Source organism: Mya arenaria, chromosome 6 (genome assembly GCF_026914265.1).
Source record: "Mya arenaria isolate MELC-2E11 chromosome 6, ASM2691426v1".
Taxonomy (NCBI): Eukaryota; Metazoa; Mollusca; class Bivalvia; order Myida; family Myidae; genus Mya; species Mya arenaria.
The window spans coordinates 83,268,282-83,294,719 of NC_069127.1; the positions used below are offsets into that span (position 1 = coordinate 83,268,282).

General features: G+C 37.0%; 1 protein-coding gene across 1 annotated transcript in view; it reads right to left on the reverse strand.

Moving 5' to 3' along the window:
• The window catches only part of LOC128237470 (tubby-related protein 4-like), a 95,213-nt gene that overhangs the window by 10,142 nt on the left and 58,633 nt on the right, over positions 1 to 26,438 (reverse strand). The window contains exons 8-12 of the mRNA XM_052953038.1: positions 23,945 to 24,087; positions 22,913 to 23,140; positions 7,047 to 7,293; positions 4,542 to 4,744; positions 432 to 666 (exon numbers count right to left, since the gene is read on the reverse strand). Of these exons, the coding sequence (XP_052808998.1) occupies positions 432 to 666; positions 4,542 to 4,744; positions 7,047 to 7,293; positions 22,913 to 23,140; positions 23,945 to 24,087 (1,056 nt within the window). The remainder of the gene's footprint in view (positions 1 to 431; positions 667 to 4,541; positions 4,745 to 7,046; positions 7,294 to 22,912; positions 23,141 to 23,944; positions 24,088 to 26,438) is intronic.

A 26,438-nucleotide genomic window follows, 5' to 3' on the forward strand; every position in this document is an offset into this window, starting at 1 on the left:
GTAGTCGAAGGTTAAGAAATGATTTTAGACATTAAACAATGCTGTTTTATCAGACTTTTTGTATATTAGGAAACGCATAGATATAACATAATTGATCTGATGCAACAGAAAATTGCATGATATGGAAAGTGTAAAAAAAAAAAAAAAAAAAAAAAATCGCAACCTACCGACCCATTTTTTTTCGCCACGTTACCGGAAACACAGGTATTTTTTTTTTGGCCTAAGACCTACACATGCCGTCTGACCCTCATCAAAGCAAATCATTACAAACTAAGACCTACACATGCCGTCTGATCCTCATCAAAGCAAATCAATACAAACTAAGACCTACACATGCCGTCTGACCCTCATCAAAGCAAATCAGTACAAACTAAGACCTACACATGCCGTCTGAACCTCATCAAAGCAAACAAGTACAAACTAAGACCTACACATGCCGTCTGACTCTTCCTCCACCCCCGTGGGTGTGAAGTTTTGATCCTGGGCAAGCAGCGAGTTGTCCCGGGGCATCTCAGTCACCGTGACTGTCATCTGACGGGGCTGGAGGTGAAGTAAGGATGTCTTGTACAGGACGTTACCCAGGTCTTCTGGTAGGTGGGCTGCCGTCCCCACAATACGGAACTTTGTACCCCAGATGTTGGACAGGACTTCAACCAGCTTACTGCTCTGTGAACAGATAAAGATTGAGGTTTATAAATAATTGAACCTTTGTCCTCTGGTAGGTAGGCCGCTGTCCCAACACTACGAAACTTGGTAGCCCAGATTTGGATAGGACTTTAACCAGCTTACTGCTCCGCGAACAGATAAAGAGTGAAGGTTATAAACCTATGTCCTCTTGTAGGTTGGCCGCTGTCATCACGCTACAGAACTTCATGCTCAAGATGTTGGATACCACTGCTCTATTGATATGTCACAAGTAAAGGCTTAAAGTATTTATTTTTGCAAAGTGTTCGCTATTCTAGTCTTCTAACTTTTAAGTAATTCAATTGACAAACAGATTCATGCGGCAATCATATCGGCAAAGACATTAGCATAACCACAAAGTGACTGTTACAGATTTTTTCTGGTTTCCATATTTTTTGTTTAAATCTTTCAAAATTTCACACAGAAATATAACAGGTATGAAATATGAACAAAATATTGTACAATCAAGAAGTCATTTATTGAATATATAGTTCTATTTGCAAATTCAAACCCTCTTATGTGACCATTCAAAACAATTTGTTTCAAAATAAATGATATTTCTACTTGGAAATAATGAATTAAAAATAGTGACTGTACGATAAACTGGTTAATAGGATTGTTCCAATATGCTTTCTCAAAGACTCTGTAAGACTCTCATAACTACATGCATTTGTGTTCCACACTTAGTAAACCATATCTGACTTGACATAAAATTTTCCCCTCATTTTCAAAGGCTCACATTTCCATCTGCCCTAAGATATTATCCATAAGGAATATTGTATCCAGCAGTGTTTCAAGTCTAGACATTTCTTGCTTTGCTCAAATGTCAGTAGCACAACTATCTATTATAGTTAGATGATTAGATTGTACCATCATCTCTAAATACAGCATTTATGTCTAGTTCCGAACCAGTTATGAACTGTAAGACAAAAATATGAAGTACGAGGGCATAGCCAGAAGTTCGTGGAAAAGCTTGATAAAATGAAAACAATATGCAGCATATCATTAAAACTTTCATACAATAATAATCAGGTAAATTCTGAGTTTCATCATATAGCATGTTATTACGACAACGGAGTGATCACTATGGAAACAGGTGGTCGCGCATTTCTCCGCAGTTGCTAAAATAACCCATGACAATATCTTGTTTTTTTTGTTTAAAGTGACGCCAGAAGACAGATCGAAAAAACAGGCAGTGATACTGTTCTGTGTGAACCTCAGAAAAACTCCATCGCAAACACTTAAACGGATGAATGAAGAATCGAGTTAAACTCCAGTGAAGCAAATACTCGTGTACAAGTGGCACAAGCGGTTTAGTGAGGGGCGGGGCAGCATTTGTGACAACGTGAGGTCTGGGCGACCGGTTTCACAAACTACGGAGATTAACGTCGAGGCCGTGGAAAACATCGTTGACGCTGATCGTCAAATCACTCTTCATGAAATATGCAAGTTGTTGGAAATGAGTTATGGGTCGGTACGGAGGATAATGAAAGACAGTTTGAAAATGAGACGAGTGAATGCGCATTGGGTTCCACGGCTGCTGACAGAAAATGAGATGAGCAAAAGAGTATGGGAATCACGCCGATTCACGCTTGGTACGAAAAGGAAGGAAACCATTTTCTTGAGAAGATAGGCACTTGCGATGAAACCTGGCTGTTTAATTACGACCCTGAGACAAAACAGCAAAGCAGTCAATGGAAGACTACCGGTTCCCCGCCTCCGAAGAAGGGACGATCATCCTGTTCGATAGGAAAGCATATGTTCATTGTTTTTTTTGATGTGCACGGTGTTATTCTACTCCATGCATTTCCGCAGGGCCAATCTGTGACGGGTGCTTACTATTCTTAGGTAAAGTGATATATAACAAAATTCATTTTTATCAATATTTAGTTCTTGATTAAATCTGTATAAAACAATGTTTAAAAAAGTTTATGATTAAAAATATGAGATTGAATAAGTGTTAGTTTTAATTATGATATTTGATGAAGTACGCAAAATGCGACAAATGTATTATGTTATAAGCCTCAGTTATGTTCTCAATTTAATGTTTTGAGGCGTGACTTGTACAGGGCGATGGCATTAAAGAGACCACAGGCGTTGCATGATGGGTGGATTCTTCACCAGGATAATGCACCAGCGCATAGATCGGAGGAGGCCCAGACTACCGCAACAATCCAGCTTGAAGCGGAGATCCTTCCCCACCCCCCTTATTCGCCGGACCTAGCACCATGCGATTTTGCCCTATTTCCGAAACTTAAATGTGTACAGAAAGGTAAATGCTTCAATGACTTTCAGGAACTACAGAGTGAATCTCAGACGCGCCTGTATTCTTACAAGTCAGAGTGGTTCAGTGACATTTACCGGGAGTGGGTAGCGAGACATCAACGTTGTATTGCGGCGAACGGCTCTTACTTTGAGAAGTTATGACGTTGACGTCAGATTCTGACGTTTGAACTGCGGGGGCTATACTGACTTCATGTTAATGAAAAAAGTGTAGTTTCCTTTAAATTATATGTATCAGTTTGAAATTTTATATGTCATTTACAGCTGAAATAGATTTTATAGCGAGCTGACGTTCGTTGAAAAATGTTAAAATGTGTTGATTTTATTAAGCAATTCCACGAACTTCTGGCTATACCCTCGTACAGTGGGGATTTTTTAGATAAAAAATGCTAAAGCCAAATTGGTTTGCATGGTTTTGGTAACTTTATTTATGAATTTATAGGAAGTCGTTACCTTCCTACCACAATATTAAAGCTATATAAGGCAACTAAATACTTCCCTAGAAAGCTTATTGGAACTATAATGACGCGTGGAGGGCAAACTTCAGGCTTTCTCCATAAAATACAACTTTTTCTTTGACCCTTGCAACTTGCATACATTTGCATGAATTAGAAAATACTTTAGATACACTAAATGTTCGAAAAAGAGGCAAATCTACTGAATCATCAACATACCATATAAACTGCTGAAGACTTTAGACAATGTACTAATTAATATTTAGAACATTAATTAAAAAGGGCGGAGCGATTGATTCCATCTCATTTAGTCATTTAGATTTAACACGATATGTTCTGACTTAGATAATAATATAAGTTCTCCAAGTGGAGAACAAAATAATGACATTATGTCTGTCCAATTTTACAATTTTAAGAGTTAAGCATGGTCCTTATTAGAGACCATTTCATTTGCTTGAAATGAATGTTGTGTTTGAGCTGCTGACTTGGTCCGCCCGGTTAGCTCAGTCGGTAGAGCGTTGGACTGTTAATCGGACAACCCGGGTTCGATTCCCGGGCGGACCAGGTCACTTCTGTTGTGAATGGTTATGAAATCCTTTCTACGACCATTCGCACTGTACCACTGCCCCTGGCATGTACAGAAGTTGTCAGTTCCTTGCAGAAGTGAAGGGCACCTAGTACTGGTTCACCGCCCAGGATATGTGTGCGGTGGTTGAACTGTCACTCTGGGACCCTTCAATGTGCTCACGCCGGGACCCGGAGTATAAACTACTAACACCACCACCACGCTGCTGACAAAACAGACTGTTAGAGCTTTCTGCAGTTCATTAACTCACATTACAGTTATATTAAATCCATAGTGCTAAGTCCAAAAACTGATTGATATCTTAATGAAATTGTTTTGCAACTTTTATTTAAAATGTAGCCCAATCTATAATTCCCATTATTTATATAAGTATCTCTCATGTAAATATTCTGACTAAAAAAGACCAGGCAATTTCAGAAACTTGCAAAAAGGCGCATTTGTTGCCAGTTACTCATCTGGTGTGGGGCTTGCCAGATGGGATTTTCCCACCAGGTCAAATTTACCAGAAATGCCCGGTTGTTGTGAATTACTACCTCAGGTAGGTTGTCATTGTAGAAGAGATCGTTAAGTGTTCGGAATGTCGTGCTGCGTTCCACACGGTCGGGACGGAACTGTTTCCTGCTTTTTCTCCGTGGTACCCGCGGTGACCCCCCACAGCCGTCTGTCTCTATGTCACTGTCTGAAGTTGAACTTTCGCTCCATGGGTCGGAGTCATACATGGACACACCCTCCTGCTCTGTAACACAGACATGAAACAATAATATTTATAACAAGAGCTATCACAGAGACAGCGTGCTCCTCTTTTTCACTACATTTAAGTCTAAGGATTGCAAAGTGTTGACGAAACATGCATAAATCGGTGTATAATTAGATTAAATGCAAAACATTAACCAGAATTTTTCAGTCAAATAATAAAGGGGCAAAATCTGCATTATATGCAAGAGATAGTTATCATACTTGATTGACTCGCTTGGGTCGGAATGAACCTATCTTACACTCTCAGCTATGGAAGATACTTATATTCTCCCACCTCAGATAAGTAGATCCAATAATTTAACCATGCTAGAAATTCTCATCTTGCCCACGGGTGAAGATAAAATGCCTGTATGGAACTCCTTTTTAATGGTCGCCACATTGTAATTACCTCCTTTGTTGAAGACTGTCGTCTGTAGCATCATGGAAACCTTGTCTTGTGGCAATATTTAGAGCGCTAATTAATTATTTCTCGCTTCAAATGTCACCATAAAACAGTTTACATGCACCTTTCAAGAAATAATGCTTCACTCTCCTTAGAACTATTTAAAGACCGATTTGACTATTAACATAATCTGAATCACTGTGCGCATATCCATGACACCCACAAATTATCGCATATCCATACGCAATTATTTTCACTATTAAGCACAAAAGAGTTCCAGCAAAAAAATACATTTTTACTTTATTTTGTTTAACTGAGGTGGGAGAAAAAGCATCTACCATGGCCGCTCGTGTAAGATATGTTCATCCCGACCCTCGCTCAGGGTGTTTTGCATAAACTCCGTAAACTTCGTAAGTCCAATAATGAAGGGCCATTATATGCAAAACAGATTTATCTAACTTGACTTATTAAGTAGGTTGGATGGTTGAGTTCCGTTGTATAAAGTCTCAATGCAATACATCAAGTAGTTGCTGAGATATTAACCTATGTCTGCTTACATGCAAAACCTTAACCAGAATTTCTTAGTAGAATAATAAAGGCCCATTATTTGCATTATATTCAAATTAGAGTTATCAAACTTCATTATTTAAGTAGTTTGGGATAATTGGGAGAGTAGTATAGCTATCCTTATTTTTTGAATAGTCCAAAAATAGCTAAAAATGTCTTTCTCAGAAATTATTTTTAAAAAAAAGTGAGATTAAAGCTTGTTTTTCAAAATTTTGGAACCATGCAGAATTGTTAACTAAATTTTTAACAGAAGGCATATCATAACTACAGAAAACAACAGAGGTATTCAACTCTACCAGATTTTATCTGTACCATTTTCAACTTTATTTCATTACTGAGCGCAATGATCTGTCATAAAATGGCAATGCGATGGCAATATTCATGATAGAAATATTATGCAGATACGATTTTATAGCTATAACTTATTGTTTTATCCCACACGAAGGCCGTAATAACGAAGAATTATTAATCCATTTTTTTATCTATGGTTGAAAACTAGAAGTGTCACAATGCAACAAACCAGTTTTTTCACATTCAGTTAGAAATTAATTTCTTGTATGAGTTAGAAAAAAGCAGCGCCTTTCTCTTTACTTTTATGATAAAGAGACAGTACTGAATATTACACCAGTTTAGTATCTTGAAATCCTAAGCTAGCTCTTCACAAAAGCTACCTACACTCAGAATTGATCACTATGCATTGAATCTAACTTAAAATATTGGGCGGAATCAATTCCCCTTTTTCAGTAACAGTGACCTTGACCCCACACCCCTAAAAAGCAGGCTAGCTCCCTACACATCATGTTTGTTCATTATCTATAAATCCTAACTTAATATATTGGGCAGAAACCATTTTTCTACTTTTAGTAACAATGATCTTGACCCCACCCCTGTCAAAAGCAATCCCAAGCTAGCTCTTCACATAAGCTACCAAAACACCAAGTTTCATCACTATTCATCAATACTAACATAAGTAAACAGGCAAACCAATCTTTGATGCTCACCTGCCGGTCCTTTCACCCAATGACATCCTCTTTATTATAACCTGGTTTTCATTGAAAAAAAGTTTTGCAACTCAATATTGATGCATTGTTTATAAACAATTGACCCCAAAGTATGGCCTTTAGACATTCTAAAATGCAGCTAATAGCAAAAACATTATTTCTCTAAACCTTTCCATAATGCTCTTCAATTTTGTAGTTTGAGTAAAGTCCCACCAACATTGACCTAGGTTTCACTGAGACACAATGTTATTAGAGGAATAATTTAACGGACAGACATGAATAACAATGTGTTTATCTTCCAATAATTTAATTTATCTTTTTATTTCAATTACCGGTTCCATTTTTCCTAGTCCCCTTTGCTTTTATCTTTGGATCAAAAATAATGAAGTCCGGTCTCAGTTTGCTGGCCCGCTTGCCCTTCAGTAGTGGGATCAGACCCCCAAGGTACTCCAGATACAGGGTGTAATGGCCCCCTGACGCCTCATCGCCATGGTAAACCATTGTACAGAACATGCGTTCCGAGCCAGGCGGGGGCGTACTCACAAACGCTCGTAGCTTAAACGGGTCTGGAATGTAGCTCTGAAAAAAAGAAGCGAATAAACATTCAGAAATGAAGATTGAGCACATTGACAATCACAAAGCAAGTAACTTCTGGTTCCCACACAGGCTTGCTTCGGGCCTCGGCATATGTGAAGATGATGGTAAAAAAGCTGGACAAGTGGATTTTCTCAAGGTACTCTGGTTTTCCTCACAACATAAGATCACGTTTTTGCACCTCATCATGTGAACAATGAAAAGGGCAGTGTTATAATAATAACTTATTGTTAAATTGTTTAAATACGTTAAAACTTAAGATACAAGAGAAGTTTTAATTCCATTCTATGGATTCCTTGCCTATCACTGGAAATGAAAATGAAGGAAATTGGTTTCAAAGAAATTGTAAAAGATTTGTCGCAAAAGCATGATGATTCAGAGTGTATTTTGTCTTCGGGAAAAAGTGACTCAACAATGTCTTACAGAAATCTATCACATGCCAGGAACATTGGCTGCATGCAATGCCTTTTCCGCTATTACATGCAGCAAACTGTCAACTATACACGGGCAATTCCAGGTATCTGCTGTACAAATACATGTACGAATGATAATCCATCGTGCCATTGGAATGATGGTAAATTTTCACGCCTGATGACCCTATGTTATTATGGAATCATATGAATCGGTATTGCTTATTGATTACCTTTACATACTTTAGAATGATTAACTGAAAATACATTACAAATAAAGTTCTTGCTGTTTGTATTTTAATTTCTCACTGAAATGAGGAGCAAAATGGCTGATTTTCCTATCTTTCATGACCAAAACAGTGTGTTTGTTTCTTTTTCTTGTATATTTTTCACATATTCTTTATCTTCTTTTTAAAATGATACCAAAATAATATGAGGTCAACAGGCAGAAAAGTTCACCGTACATAGGATAGGATTTGATGTTCTTTTATTACCTACCGTATTATATCATGTATAGGACGCTAGCATAGATAGGACGCAGGCAAAAAAATAGTTGAGAAAACGGGTAAAACCCCTTAATATATAAGATAGGACGCAGCGGAAAAATGTTAAAATCGGAGCCGAAAAATTGAGGTTGGTAAAGTATTTATAACATATATTGAAGTAAAAAACAAACAAAAAATTGTATATTAGGCATATTTCGATAACTGTCTTGTGTATTTCGATAATTATCGTCGTATTTTGGTAATTTAGCGTACATAACAAAGATATATGTCTTGACATTTTGAGAACATTCACGCATATTATAAGACTTATACAAATGCCGTAATAGTCCCGACTGAGAGTCAACCGTTGCAACCGTTGCAATAGTCCCGACATGCCTTCTGAATGACAGTCAACCGTTGCAATCGCAACAAAACTGTATTGTCAAAACTGAGGATTGTTTTGATAAGGCTTGTCGCTGCGCGGATTTAAGCATGTAGGCATAATTAATGCGTGTCGGTAATTAGTCTTGCCAGCGGAAGGCACGTCAGGTAAAGTGCGAACAAACAACCATTTTTCTAATGACAGACAGCGGGTGTTTTTCACACCTTCGCACATTTGAAAAGATTTGATATTGACAATAATGCTACTTTGCGTTATGCACATTCCTTTATTATTTTTTTAAAACAGTAACATGCAACAAAATGTTTTGTAAAATATCGAAACATTAAAATCATGAACAACGATTAATTGATATTTACCTCCTTTCCCGATTTTCCGTTGCCGTTATAACTCAATCCAGTTAAAATGCTGACTCACATCGAGTTTTTGTGAGTAGCGTCCCTTTTATAAAAAAGTAAACACTCGTATTTTTTTTTCAATTTATTTCTCAATAAATCATTTTAAAGTAAACATTCAATATATTTCTGCGTGTGTTAACTTGCGTGATTTTACCTATGTCAGTTGTTCTCTTCGGTGACGCAGTACAGATACTTACTATTACCGCGTTCTTCCCCGGTCCAATATTTTCGACCCAATATTTTCGACCCGAAATGGACTTGGAAAAAACAGATGCAATTCTAATAGCATAGAAAGGACGCAGGCACTTTTTAAGACGAGAATTGGGGGTAAAAAAGTGCGTCCTATGCATGATATAATACGGTAAGTTGTGTTATTAATGTCAGAAACAATGGCATCAGGTCTTTTCTCTGGAACACTTGAATGACATTCATGACTCAATTACTATGCAGCACATTTCTAAGGCTAGACTTTCCAATACATCTAGGGATGAATCATGCCAAATACAGTAAAATATACAACATCTAGATACATTGAACTCTACTGAGAATTATGCAGTCAAACTACATTAGATAAGAACAATAATTTATTCCTATGATGACAACCAGACTAACACAATTATTTATATCTTCCGTTTTTTTTTCTCCTTTCTTTAAGTATTTAAACTGATAGATGTACGACGTCCCCAGCTGCACTCTCACAGATATACCATTTTTACAACTTTTTTTATTTTTTGTCTTGGAAAGAGCATTTTTTTGCCTAAATATCTGCAAACCAATGATATAGGAATCAGCTGACAAAAAATAAGATTGTAGTTTTTCATATTTCTGTTAAAAAATTATGTTTTATGGCTATTACCGTTACTAACGGTTTTGGAAAAATGCATTAGGCCACAACAAATTAATAACTTGTTCATCGGATTTCCCGCACCTATTTCTTCAGAAAAGCAAAAAAAAAATTTTTATCACTTGCGCCCGCACTATCTAAAAAAAAAAAGTTATTTTTTTACAAGCGCCAATTTGTTTAGTAGAATGTAGCCTTTTCCCTTATAACCGCGTTTTTCGATCGTAACAATTATCAAAGCACCGGCTTAATCATGCAGCTGCTCTAATTAGAATCAATGAACGATATAGACCAGGATACAAGCGTCTAGATGATTGAGACTTAATTGGCAACATTTCACTTCCTGATTCTTGAAAATTATGTCAACAAATGACAATCTACCACCATTTAAAGTTTGATTAAATTTTGGACAAATGCGTTTGTTTTAATTTGGCTCACGCTAAAAGTAAACGTATATATACTGGGCAAGAAGTGCTGAATTTTATCGTGAATGACAGTGATTATCCAAAGTTTGAATTTGGTTCGGACATGTTTGACGGGAATTCGGATGACCGTTACAGTGAAAAGACAGTTTCCAATCGTTTATGACTATACCTATTACACCTGTCCAGGTAAAAACTTCAGGTGTGTATTTTAACTTCTTTGTTGTTTTGCTGTTAATATAGCAAATATGATGTATTTTTTTGTATTATTCGTTTCCTTAATTATACATTTAATGATTTATGCATGTTTGTTTTTATTTTGCTACAGATCAGAGTATGATGCTTATTTAATTCATATGCAATATATGTACAGTAATAGAAAAATAAAGTTTGGCCAAGAAACCAGCACCACCTTTCTTGTGTTATCATCAAACTGTTTCAGTAATGCATACTACATTATACTACAATGAACATATTATATATTATATTGCTTATTAAAATTTCAGATTCCTCTGACTCAGCAGATCATGAAATTCCTGTCCCGATGAGGCAACGAGGGCGTGCTTGTGGTGGAGGCCTTGGTCGCTGATGAGTCAATGTTCGTGGACAGTAGGATGACGCTAAAAATTAACCTGACTGACATTCATATGTGCTTCATGCAATCCCATGAGTTTTACCATTCACACAAAAACATCAAACAAGCTGGATTGTGTATATTTTGTCAAAAAGGATAAAAAAAATGGTGCCAGACTGTGTGATTGGAAAAAGGTATTAATCACACTTTGTGCTGCGAATAAATGTTTGTAGATATCTATGATGTTCATGTGTATATTTAAACTATATATGAAAAACATTCAAGTGTTAAATATTTATGCTGATTGGTTTTTGTCTATGAAAAAATATTGCATATTCTTGTATTTTTTGAAATATTTTTTTGCTATATATGAAAATTGACACAATCAGTATTTGCAGTACAAAAGAAGTAAAAGTGTTTATGTTTTCTATTACTTGTCTAAATTTGAACAAGCTATCTAAACAAGAGGCACATCAGTGCCTGTGCTCCACTGGCCAAAAGGTTCAAGCAAAGACCACCTAACGAACATTTTCGTCAAGTTTCATAGAAATACAATCATCAATTTTTGAGGAGAAGTTATTTATTTATTTTTTTTACTTTAATAGCTCTGGCTGCCATGTTGTGCAGTGGACCGAAATGATTTGGGCAATTTGAGTAAAGGAGCACCAAACAAACATTTCTGTCAAGTTTTATCGAAAAAAGGTCATCGGTTTCGACGACAAGTCGTATAAAGTTTTTTTTATTTTTTAGCTCTGGCAGCCATGGTGTGCAGTGGACTGGAACCATTTAACAAATTTTGGTTAATGACCACCCAAGGAACATTTCTGTCAAGTTTCATCAAAATCTGATCATCGGTTAACATTTAATCTGAATAGATTATGAAGCAAATATCTAACCTGAACAAGAACTGACGAGATAGAATCGACTTGGTGTTTCACTTACACTTTTCGGCCATTTAAGTTACTAAAAATAGCTGTTTCATAAACTTTCAGAATGTCACTTAAACGAAAATTAATGTTCAGTCTATATATACTTTCCTATGTATAAATGTAAGGTTTTTAAATTGATCTTTTTGTGAGAACTTTATGCTTATATGTTTACTCATAAATTATTATTGTTTAAAAATTATTTAAAGATGCTATATGTGAAAAATTAAGACATTATTTTTTTTTTCTATTAAAGGGAGGTAATTCAGTAGTAAAATGTAATCAAAGCTATTAAAGCATGGCATTTCTTTTCTAACCATGTTGATATTATTACAGTCTATTCAAGCAAGATGCCTTTTGTTTTTACATAGTACCCATAGGTTCTGAAAAACAAGGAGCACTATTCCCAACAGAAGGATGTCACTCCCTATCACTGCATGAGCATCATAATAAAGAAATGTTTACTCAAACTGCAAGCTGCTCAATTGAAATAGGTATTTACCTCAAGCATACAGTTTTATAATGTGGCAAAATAGTCGGACTACTAGATTGTCATTCGGACTAGTAAAATATGCCATTATGCTAGTCCAACTGGCTAGTAGGTTAAAATGTTTTTCGTGAAGACTGCGGACGAGAAGTCCTTAAAGGTTTTTCTATTTTTAACTCTCGCAGCCATGTTGTGCAGCGGACCGGAACCATTTGGGCAATTTTGGTTAAAGGGCATCCCGATGAACATTTATGTAAAGTTTCATCAAAATCTGATAATCGGTTTCTGAGAAAATGTAGTTTAACGTTTTTTTCTATTCTTAGATCTGGTGCCCATGTTGTGCAGCAGACCAGAACTGTTTGGGCTATTTTGGTTAAGGACTACCCAAGTAACATTTCTGTCAAGTTTCATTGCAATACGATCATCAGTTTCTGAGGAGAAGTCGTTTAAAGGTTTTTCTATTTTTACCTCTGGGGGCCATCTTGTGCAGTGGACCGAAACCATTGAAGCAAATTTGATAAAGGACCATCCAAGGAACATTTCTGTTAAGTTTCATCAAAATCTGATCATCGGTTTCTGAGAAGATGTTCTTTAAAGGTTTTTCTATTTTTTTGCCCTGGCAGCCATGTTGTGCAGCGGACCAGAACCATTTGAGCAATTTTGGTTAAGGACCACCCAAGGAACAATTCTGTCAAGTTTCATCAAAATCTGCCTATCGGTTTCAGAGGAGATGTCGTTTAACCCTTAAGCTGCTCATCGCAATATATGTCGTTTTCCGATATCGATCTTGTAACGCTGCTCGCGTCAAATGTCGTTTACAGCGTCCTCCTTACTGACCTTGTTTACATCGTAAATAACATAATTTTACGCGGGTTTAATGTTTAAATTGACTGCAATAATTGTTGTTGCGGCCCTGGTATATGCATATGTAAAACTGTCAAAGCAAATTTTACAATAGTAATTTAATTATGCGTACCGGAACTGGGGCATTTTTTATGCATAAATAATTTTCAAAATGGCGGATTCCGATTCGTCTGATTCTGAAGTGTACGATATAAACCCGGTTTTCTTGGATTCGTCGGATGAAAGTGATGGCGAGTTCGAAGGATTTGAACGAGTAGACTATGAGAGAAACCGTGGCGTGATTGTTGAGTTGCCTTTGATTGACTTTGCACCGCAAAATGACGCAGATCTAGAGGCCGACCTTGAACTTGGATGGACACGCGACGATGGCGTTCCAGATATTGCCCCCTTCACTGGGGAATCGAGATTGCTCGTCGACATGGACTCTACAGAGCCTATTGACTTTTTTCATTTATTTATTGATGATGAATTTATACTAAAAGTGACTGTAGAAACCAACAAGTACGCTGATAACCGGCTAGTAATGATGGAGGCCGCCAACAACTTGAAGCCTCACAGCAGAATGCGGAAGTGGGTCGCTGTGACAGTTGATGAGATGAAGGTCTTTTTAGGCGTCGTCATATGTATGGGCCTTGTCTACAAACCAGACCTTGGGACGTATTGGAGTACGGACACGTCTACTGAGACACCATTCTTCAGCAAGACCATGCCCAGAGACCGGTCAGTAAATAAAAAAAAAAAAATTTTTTTTTTATTTATTTGCTTTTATTTTTTTGTATCTTTTCCCATACAAATGCATATAATTATTGATAAATACTTGTGTTTTGTCAACAATTCTTACAAAAAAAGTAACTCTCAACAATAAACAGTAGATTGGTTATTGGTAGTATAGACAGAACTTTACTGCCAGTATATAAGTCATATAAAAAAAATTCAATTTATTTTGTACAAATGTTTCTTCGTTATATATTTTCAGATTCATGGCCATTCTCAGCAATTTCCATGTTACCAATGATGTGGACCGTAATGACCCTCTGTCCCGAATCCGGCCAATGATTGCTCAGGCTATGGCAAAGTTTTCGGACGTCTACTCCCCTGAGCAGAACCTGAGTTTTGATGAAGGGACGTGTCCATGGAAGGGCCGACTAAAAATCAAGGTGTACAACCCAGCCAAACCTGTCAAGTTTGGAATCAAGCTATTCCAGCTTTGTGAAGCCAGCAGTGGCTACTGCCTTGGCTTTGATGTGTACGCCGGGAAACGTAATGAGACTAACACAAACTATTGTGAAGCATTAGGCATAGACCCCGATCGCCTTACAATCACTTCCCAGTATGTGGTTGGTCTGATGGCTAGGTGTGGAACTTTAGGTCATGGCCATCATGTGTATATGGATAATTTCTACACATCTCCAGAACTGTTTGATGAACTTGAGGCACATGGCACCTACTCTTGTGGAACATTACGGGCAAACAGACGCGGTGTACCGAAAGCTGTCCAACAAAAGCGTAAGCTTGCCGAGTATGAGTGCGTCTACCGCAAGAATGGGGCCACTACAGCATTGAGATTCCACGAGAAGCGAGATGTCACTATGCTGACAAACATTCATCCCCCACAAATGAGTGTGTTGTGGAAGACCAAGTATGGGACTCGTGAGCATGTGAAGAAGCCTACATGTATTGTTGAGTACTGCAAGTACATGGGTGGGGTAGATTTGCTTGACCAGTACAACCAGTACAACTCCATTGCCCGCAAAACAAAGAAGTGGTGGCGCAAACTCTTTTTTCATATCATGAACATTTGTTTGGTGAATTCATACAGACTGTATGAGAAGTTTACCACAAACCAGCCAAAGAAGGACCATGAGAGCTTCTGCCAGTCAGTCCTCGAATCCTTGATTGAAGAAGGCGGTGGTCCCAGAGGACAATCGGTCCGACGCGGGCGCCCTGTCCTTGGTGAGAAGCCTTCACGATTGACTGGAAGACACTTCTCTGACTTCATCCCTGCTAAAGCTGGGGCAAAGAGAGCCAGGCCCCTCAGAGACTGTGTGGCTTGTAATGTCAAGGTAGAGAACAGGGTTGGTTTCAAGCGGCAACAGACATCTTTCTGGTGCCCAGACTGTAAAGTGGCATTGTGCCATCCACGATGCTTTCAAGTGTATCATTCCGTTCAGGACTATAAGAATGTTCTGATTCAGTGACTTTGTCAATAACAAATGAAAAAAGATGTGTACAAGGTGTGACTGTGAATGGAAATCTGAACAGGAGAACTGTGTATAACTGTTTTTGTATATATTGAAAATTTTGAAGGTATAATATGCCATATGTGTAACATTGTTTACATTATTTATTTATTTATTTATGTAAATATTTATTTATTTATGTAATTAGTTTGTTTTACTTGTAAAAGAGCATTTGAATCTATTAGAACTCCTAAAAAACTGAATGCAGTGATTTTTGTTATGCCTGAAATTTCGGCAAGATTTCTAAGCTCACCTGTAATTAGTTTACCTGTAATTTCAAACAGTAAGTAATGAATTTTTACCAAAATGTTGTTCTGTACTGTTATACATTGTTTATTTACTGTATTTTTAACCATTTTGGTGAAAAATAAATGTGAATAGTGTATTTGTTTTTATTTACTTACCTTGATTACAATAATCTTACCTGTACAGGTGCAAATTTTTATCAAGTCGCCAAATGAGAACTATCATTGAAAAGTTCAAACATTGAGGATGTATTTGCATATAACTTTTATGTGTCTATCACATAAAATAAAGGATTTACACACATTCTTGTAACTAGGGTATCCAGCTATTGTTTTAGCTCAATTAATCCAGCAGAGACAGATTATCAGTATATCATATATATAGCGGCTTAAGGGTTAAAGATTTTGCCATTTTTAGCTGTGGCGGCCATATTGTGCAATGGACCAGAACCATTTGAGCAATTTTAATAAAGGACCACCCAAGGAACATTACTGTCAAGTTTCATCAAAATCTGCCGAACCGTTTCAGAGGAGATGTCGTTTAAAGATTTTGCTATTTTTAGCTCTGGCGGCCATATTGTGCAATGGACCGGAACCATTTGAGCAATTTTGGTAAAGGACCACCAAAGGAACATTCCTGTGAAGTTTTGTCAAAATCTGCCTATCCGTTTCAGAGGAGATGTCGTTTAAAGATTTTGCTATTTTTAGCTGTGGCGGCCATATTGTGCAATGGACCAGAACCATTTGAGCAATTTTAATAAAGGACCACCCAAGGAACATTACTGTCAAGTTTCATCAAAATCTGCCGAACCGCTTCAGAGGAGATGTCGTTTAAAGATTTTGCTATTTTTAGCTCTGGCGGCCATATTGTGCAATGGACCGGAACCATTTGAGCAATTTTGGTAAAGGACCACCAAAGGAACATTCCTGTTTTGTCAAAATCCGCTTATCAGTTTCAGAGGAGATGTCATTTAAAGTAAAAGTTTACGCACGCACGCACGCATGCACCCACGCACGCACGCACGCACTCACGACGGACAATCTGTGACGACATAAGCTCCATGGCCTTCGGCCAGTGGAGCTAAATAAATAAAGGAAAATCTGCAAATTTAAAAAAGACAGTCATTAAATTCTGAGAAAGCCTAAAATCAAACTGGCGCTGGCTGGAATTTTCTGTGACATATTTTCAGCTGAAATGGTTTACAATACGGTGTAGGTTTTTTGTAAATTCTCTTCCAAAACTTAAATGGCTACCAAGGCCAACGTGTAGTCAAAGCAAGAGTGGTAACTGTAGTTTATATTTGACTGCAAATGCCTTTATTCATTTTGTGAGTTATTTTTGAAGTCACCTTGTCTAGTCTTTTCCATGGCATGAGATATGACAATGTGTTTTAATAGAGAATTATTTTTAACCAAGTTTTCCTAAGGAAAAGTGGAAATCCTAGTTAATAGATTTGGATATGCCATTGGGCAGGCAGGTGGCTGTGACCATTGGCGCTTGTGTCCAGGCTTAAACTTATCCATGCATAGCGTATTTTGAAAAAAACTTTTCAAAAAGGTTTAAAAAACTGGAAAACTATGGTTTTGAGTTCTCTCATTTATGAAATAGTTTAAAGAAATACATTTGCTTGATCTCAAATGACATTTGTTTGATCTCAAAACTAATATTTGTATAGAATTATCTTTAAGTGTTATCATTCTTTCACTGGATGTTATCCTTGTACTATTTACAATATCATTGTTTAGTTAATAAGTGAATAAAATGTGAGCAAAAATGAGTTAAATCACTATATATATTTGTTGGCTCTTCTCTCGCTCCTCTTTTTTGCTAAATGCAAAACAAATATTTTTATTATTATTTCGCTCGCTCGCCCCATTATTTTTTTGAAAAAATCCGATGAACAAGTTATCAATTTGGTGTGGCCTCAAACATCAATTTTTGAACTTAAATATGAAAACTGTGATCTAATTTTTTGGCAGCAGTCTTATATAACTGGTTTTCATGAATTTTCGCAAAAAATGGCTTGTTCCAAAACAAAAAATAAAAAAGTTGTCAAAACGTTCAATCTGTGAGAGTGCAGCTTTAAGAAAAGTAAGCAAGCACACACAAAAGTATTGCCAAAAGATATTCATTGTCAAGATAAAACAAGAGTGCCAGGGAGCGAGCGCCAACGCTCATCTGTTATTTCCAGTCAAAAAAGGGGAATAACTGGACAATTATTACAACCAGAATTATGGGCCTTGATATACATGTGTGTATTGTCTCTGGCAACATGTATACCAGTTCTATCTGAATATCTTGAACGTTTTTTCTCATTTATGACCACGGTTAAAGTGTTTGTACAAAACTGACGATAACACCAAGGCTATCACACTGACTCATCTCTTTTTCTTTGAAAAAAAACACCAACTAAAAAATCCCATTTCATTCTTGTGACTCTCATTTTCTAGACATTCTTGCTCTGTTTAAGCTCAATTCTTAAACATGGAAAGCCATTCCTCTGAAGAGACAATTTTCTAACATTAGGTTTTAGACTGAGAAACTGTGCACAGTTTGATATATATATGCCAGGGATTAACACGGACCGGCAGAATATATTGGACAGAAAACAAATTGCATTGGACAAACCAATAAGCTGGACAGACTGTAAATGAGCTGGATACAGCACAAACATTGGCCAACACTAAATCCCTAGTGCGCTTCAGAATACTAATTTAAGAGAAAGAAAATGTATGTAAGAACCAGGTCATAGAAAAACTGTTTTGACTTCTAAAAGCGTTCTTGGGCAATTTCCAGTGAAACCGTCAAGATTATATTAAGGATTCATGTTTTACATCCAGTTCTCCCTAAGCAAAAAAAAATGTCGATAGTTAATCGAATCTGATCAATACCAAGGGTAAAATGATATTCCTAAAATGTAGAAGCCATCCAAGTATATTATTCTTGCGTTTGATGAGTAAGGGTAATAGTTTGTGAAATGAAATATCTTGACAGTATTTGAATTATTGCCAAGGTTGAAGTATGTACATGAAGCTGCAGCCAATGTTAACAACTTTGACATTGTCTAGAGGTTTTCTTTTGGCTAGTTTGCACATTTAGATTTTTGATTGGTTGAATACATGAGTGGTTGTTCAATAAGAAATTAACAATACCTATTTTCTATAATTGATCAAAATGAGTCAATTTTAGTTAATTTTAGTCAGTTGTAGTAAACAGATTTAATAAATTTTATATTGAATGACCACAAATGTTGTCACATCAAAAATTATCACAATAGTTAAAAACATATATAATGATGTTATTTCATGCTGGCAACATAATTAATTTTATGATATAATATAAAATAATAAAGATAAAGATTGACTAATCAATAAGGTTCGGCCAACTTTGACCAAAACGAAGAATAAGATTTATACAATTTGCTGCTGATGTCAGACCTGAGAAACTGTTATTTTCAAACTTAAACAGTCGTTCAAATCCATCCTAATAAAGTTTCTCTAAGTGATCTCTCATTTTCTACACAAGATGCCAAAGTAACATAGAAATCATTAAAGAAGCGAAATAAAATGATGCAATAAATATAAATCTGCATTAGAAACTTCCAAAACAGCTGTATCTGTACAATAATTATACACAAAAGGAACAGAAACTGCAGCAGTAAAAGCTATATTTGTAGAATAATTGTATAATGAACGAACATGAAAGCCTAGCATTAAAACTTAACAATGTCTTTTCGTGATAAAGGGAAGTCCTCGTGATAAAGGGAAGTCCTGCTTATAAAACCAAAATTCATAAGCAGAACGGAATCTGATCTCTTCATTTATAAAATAACGCCACAGCTGGAAACCAGCCCTATATATCTCAGGCAGAGAAGGAAAAAACTGCGCAATTTCATATTAAAGACAGTAATTTATTGTTGGATGTTTGTGAGAAAAACATCAAAGCTTGAAGCCATAGAGGACAAGAAGCACAACATGATCAGCGTCTGTCTACTGTAACATTGACAAGACAACAGTACAATCATACAAAATAATCTGCAGAGAAGCCAAACAAAAATGTTTATTCTCCAAAGTGAAATCAATACTGAAAAAGCTGTATTTGATACATATTTGATTCCAACAACTCTTTACATCTCAACTCAACAGTCACGATTCATTAATGCAGTAGCAGACATCAGCAAAAGCCAGTAAGCCCTGAATAGATAAAACACTTGCCAGGATTGATCAAATTAAGGATTTTATGAAGCAGGGCTTAGTTGAAATGCACTTACCTAAGATTTTGGCACAACTAATGCACCAGTCATTTGTAACCACTGCCCCCCCCCCCCCCCCCAGGTCTGGGGAATAGCGGGAACTTTGACTTTCGGTCCAGCCAAGCCCGGGCAAAATCTCTGCCCTGCGGGGACGATCTGCTCGTAAAACCCCCGCCAAATGCCCCCACACCCAAGGGACCCTAGATAATGCCAATTTCCCGCTATATTTGGCGTGAAGACAAAACCACCGCAGTCACAACAACTAAAAACAATTGAAGATTATCTGTAATGTCCAGTGACATATAGAAAACCATGATTAAACAGAAATACTGAGTCCCAATTATTGACATTCACTGAGAGATGACCTAAGTTCATAGTTCCATTCTTAAAGTTGGCATTTCGTTACTTAGTAGCAAGAATATATTTCTTTAAAAAATACACTTAAGAACACTCAAGACAAGAGGTTTTCAGGTAATTAACCTTATGGTGATTTGCAAGAGAAAAATAACAAGTAAAATAATTGAAACCATTCCAGACAACATTTGCTATGGCCTTCGCACTTAGCCGATATCCACAGAGCACTTACAACATCTAGAGACAATGGCACCACCAGCAATTGCAGGCAACACAAAAACTACCACAATACCTTGACCTTGACCCCTTTTTCTTCAAATACAGACAAAATAATGACAGCCAAAATGAAGATCAAACCAAGGCCATTATAATACCAACTGCAGACGAGCTAATGACAGCCCAAACAAAGACCAAACCAAGGCTATTATAATACCAACTGCAGACAAACTAATGACAGCAAAAATGAAGATCAAACCAAGGCCATTATAATACCAACTGCAGACAAGCTAATGACAGCCCAAACAAAGACCAAACCAAGGCTATTATAATACCAACTACCGACAAGCTAATGGCAGCCAAAATGAAGATCAAACCAAGGCCATTATATTAACAACTGCACACGAGCTAATGACAGCTCAAGCGAGGACCAAACCAAGGCTATTATAATACTGACTGCAGACAAGCTAATGACAGCTCAAACGAGGACCAAATCAAGGCTATTATAATACTGACTGCAGACAAGCTAATGACAGCCAAAACGAGGACCAAACCAAGGCTATTTTTATGCCAACTGCAGACAAGCTTATGACAGCCCAAACGAGGACCAAACCAAGGCTATTACAATACCAACTGCAGACAAGCTAATGACAGCCCAAACGAGAACCAAACCAAGGCTATTATAATACCAACTGCAGACAAGCTAATGACAGCCCAAACGAGGACCAAACCAAGGCTATTATAATACCAACTGCAGACAAGCTAATGACAGCCCAAACGAGAACCAACCCAAGGCCATTATGTTACCAACTGCAGACAAGCTAATGACAGCCCAAACAAGGACCAAACCAAGGCCATTATAATACCAACTGCAGACAAGCTAATGACAGCCCAAACAAAGACCAAACCAAGGCTATTATAATACCAACTGCAGACAAGCTAATGACAGCCCAAATGAGGACCAAACCAAGGCTATTATAATACCAACTGCAGACCAGCTAATGACAGCCCAAACGAAAACCAACATTGGGCTATTATAATACCAACTGCAGACCAGCTAATGACAGCCCAAACAAAGACCAAACCAAGGCTATTATAATACCAACTGCAGACAAGCTAATGACAGCCCAAACGAGAACCAACATTAGGCTATTATAATACCAACTGCAGACCAGCTAATGACAGCCCAAACGAGGACCAACATTGGGCTATTATAATACCAACTGTAGACTAGCTAATGACAGCCCAAACAAAGACCAAACCAAGGCCATTATAATACCAACTGAAGACCAGCTAATGACAGCCCAAACGAGGACCAACATTGGGCTATTATAATACCAACTGCAGACCAGCTAATGACAGCCCAAACGAGAACCAACATTGGGCTATTATAATACCAACTGCAGACAAGCTAATGACAGCCCAAACGAGGACCAACATTGGGCTATTATAATACCAACTGCAGACCAGCTAATGACAGCTCAAACGAGGACCAACATTGGGCTATTATAATACCAACTGCAGACCAGCTAATGACAGCCCAAACGAGGACCAACATTGGGCTATTATAATACCAACTGCAGACCAGCTAATGACAGCCCAAACGAGGACCAACATTGGGCTATTATAATACCAACTGCAGACCAGCTAATGACAGCCCAAACGAGGACCAACATTGGGCTATTATAATACCAACTGCAGACCAGCTAATGACAGCCCAAACAAGGACCAACATTGGGCTATTATAATACCAACTGCAGACCAGCTAATGACAGCCCAAACGAGGACCAACATTGGGCTATAATAATACCAACTGCAGACCAGCTAATGACAGCCCAAACAAGGACCAACATTGGGCTATTATAATACCAACTGCAGACCAGCTAATGATAGCCCAAATGAGGACCAACATTGGGCTATAATAATACCAACTGCAGACCAGCTAATGACAGCCCAAATGAGGACCAACATTGGGCTATAATAATACCAACTGCAGACCAGCTAATGACAGCCCAAATGAGGACCAACATTGGGCTATAATAATGCCAACTGCAGACCAGCTAATGACAGCCCAAATGAGGACCAACATTGGGCTATAATAATGCCAACTGCAGACCAGCTAATGACAGCCCAAATGAGGACCAACATTGGGCTATTATAATACCAACTGCAGACCAGCTAATGACAGCCCAAACAAGGACCAACAATGGGCTATTATAATACCAACTGCAGACCAGCTAATGACAGCCCAAACAAGGACCAACATTGGGCTATTATAATACCAACTGCAGACCAGCTAATGACAGCCCAAACGAGGACCAACATTGGGCTTTTATAATACCAACTGCAGACCAGCTAATGACAGCCCAAACGAGGACCAACATTGGGCTATTATAATACCAACTGCAGACAAGCTTATTAGCAAATAAGGCTCATTGCTATTTATTTTCTCCTTCTTAATACCAACACATCATTAACATCATAAATACCTTAATGGTAGGAGTGAAGAGGGCCTGAAGGTTTGAGCAGAGTTTGGCAGGAAGCGGCAGTTTCTCAATGTTGTGATCTTTGTTCACGAGAGCTTGGACGCTGCGCTGTGTGAGGTACTGCAGGGACGGGACATGCTTTACCACCCATGCCACGTGCAGCTGATGACCAGCAGCTATAAATAACCTCCGATCGTAGTGCCCCCAACACAAGGCTGTCAGGGGCTTTCCCTGGTGGAAGAAAAATGGTGCGTTAAATATCAAAATACAGTTTGGCTTTGTATTGGGCTTTTACTCCATTAAGCATCGAATCAAAGGTTAAGCTTTATATAAGCACATGCATACTTTGTGTGATTGTAAGAACCGCGCCAGTTTAATTCTAGGACTGACAGTTCTCTTTTTTTTTGATTTTGTGAGAATTTTAACTTTTATCAATATACATTAACTCGAGAAGAATGAAGCTTGACTTGTTTCTACTTATTTGCACTACTTTTTCAAGACATCCCATCCCAATAAAAAAACCCATCTTATTCCCAGACAGTGCTCTTTAGCAAATATTGACTGATGTTGCTTGCTCAACTATAATTCCCTCCTTATTCTTCCTGTAAAACAAACATTTAATGAGTTCATCTCAGAGCAAAGTACACACTAATAATGTTAATTCAAGAGCATAAATGTCTGAAAATGTATAATACTGTTAATACAAACAGTTTGTGCAGCCCTATTGGGGCCTTCCAGGGCTTGTTTCACATACATGCCACCTCATTGTCTGCTGGCTTGAAGTTTGATTTGTCTTCATTATTTAATAACTTTATGAGAATTGTTTTTGTCTCTCAGCCAATCTATCTTGTTTTGTTGAGGATATATTTCCTTCTTCGATGCCAACAGCTATGAGACTGAGGCTTAAAACATGGCTATGACATTAATTAAACTTTTTTCTTCACAAAAAACAGATGAGGTATATAAACATGTTAATGTTCGAATGTAATTGGATAGATAGTTTGGAACAGTTCATATCTGTGTGGGTGAATGTACCTGAGAAGGAACTGGCTCCCAGTGAGCAAGTTCTCCTGATGGTGTGTAGAAGTGAACCTCATTCTGACACAATAGGTTGGGCATCCTGGTGAAACCCCCCACAGCCAGGTACAGTCCACAGTGGGACCAGTCCATCTTCAGACCTGAAATAACACAAGGAAATGATGCACCTATAATACTGTGACTTTTTTTCTTAAAAAATTAGACAAGCTGAAAAGCTTGAAAACAAGGAATATGTTGCTGTCAAATCATGTTTTAGACTTACTAATCAGATCATATTCTCCCCAAACAACTATCAAACTATATTACTTCAGGACCAAATCATTTTCAGACCATAAACTCACAACTCAATAGTAGATTCAAATTCAATATATCATCAGTTCTGTTTTATTTCACCAACCATAATCAAATTTGGTTGACACTGTGGACTAGAAGATAGATGGCAATTCTTTATGTAGACTTATATTGTGTCTTACAGTGAAGCTCAAGTTATCTTAATCACCAGCAGCTTGAAATTGTATAAAATTTGCAATTTCTTTGGTTAAAGTTAACCAAAATGTTTATCGATTGGTCAATATTTATTCAATAAGTTACTGCTGACCAATCAAATTGTGTGTATGTGTAATTGCATTATATGTAAACTAGCTAATAGGTAAGTCTAGGATAACTTATCCAGTTATATACCATAAGCTGCAGGAAAATAACCACAATTTTATACACTCATTTTTGCATCAGCCTTAAGAAAATAAATTGCCTTTCAACTCATTCTGAGCGTCAATTCTTCTGCAATCACAGCAATCACCTCATACACGGCGACCTTACATAACATTTCTCATTTCCGGAATGGAAGTAATTTACATTGAACAACCGAACAGCGCGGAAATAAAATATTGGGAGAGAAATATGAATATCGAAAAAGCCTTATTTGTTTGCTCATACAGCACAGTGCACCAACATTGTCAGCAATCATTTCAGTGATTGAGAGCAATCATCAAGGTGATTGAGAGGCATTGATTTTGTTTCTTGGACCGTAGTTTCTTCCTTCAACTCCTAGATTACCTTCATGAAAGAGCGATAAACCACGGAGATCCTCTAATTGTAATCTTCTACAGACTAATTAATTACATTCAGTGAAGATTGGATGTCGATGATCTATTGGGAGAAGTACAGTCATCATTACAGGATTAAGTATTGAAACTGATGCACAAATAGGGTCAAGTAACCTAAGAATGTGGATCAATATGTTAGAAAATAAATTATCCACAGAAAATAATGAACTCCTTTCATCATATTCATTGATAAATATCCAAAGAAGACAACACCCACTTTCACAGTGTGTTTCAACTTTACTTAGTCTTCATCCATTGAAAGCAACTACACACATAGAAATAAACATTTATCGTCATTTATATATTATGAACAAAACTCAATATTCATATTGTATAACACAGGAGTTATGACATCATTGTTTATTTTAATATTGCGCTCCGATTGGATTAGTCCTACGCCATTTAATCAATGACATAGAACATAACAAATATCAAGCTATTCTTTTATAAAAACATATCTTACGTTACATGAAAAACAAATACTCAATTGCCAAAGATACTGCTTATTTTTAATCGTAATGAATATATATTTATATATATTTAAAGGGACTATATACACCACATTGGCACCAAAAAAAGTTTTTTCTGTAACGAATCTCAAGACAATTATTTAATAGAATGTGTTACGCTTTGATATCATAATTGTAAAAAAAATGCCAAAATGTAAAAACAAATAGAGTCGAAGACTGGGTTCGAACCTGTGTCGCCAAAATTGCAGTCCAGTGTTGTATCCACTGTGTGACAAAGGTATACCCTACAGCTGCGGAATATTTAGCTATATACTTGACTTGGTAATATCACGTGATAACATCGACTAGCCAATTAAGCATAAGAATGAATTACTTAAGGTATACATACCTAGTAATCTTTTTTGATGGAAAAATACGAAAAAACTGTGAAAAGTAAATTAATTGTAAACTATGTGGTATTTCAGTTAGTTAGTTTCAATGCATTGTACACATCTATACCAATTGTTTATGTCAGTTTTCGACAATTTTCTTTTTTTGGGCTATTTCATCATACGGTGTATAGCCCCTTTAAATGTAAATATTTGAACACAGAAGGGCAAGCGAGCTACTTACCAAGAAGTTCTAGCGCGCTTCATGGAACTTGCCGGCGTGCACTTCTGTGTTCATATAGCATAAACATAAGAAAAAAATGTGATCAATCCTTAATTAAATCTGTACTGCTTTGAATGTTTAATGGATACAATTGTTATCTGCAGTATTTCTAACAAGATTTGATAGAAATGTTTGAGTTATACTCGATTATTTAAATATATCAGTATATCATCAATTATTTCATGTTCAAAAGTTAACAACGTTGTCATAAATCACTTCGTAAACTAAACCAACTTCTGAGAAATTGGCCCATTGTCATTTTAA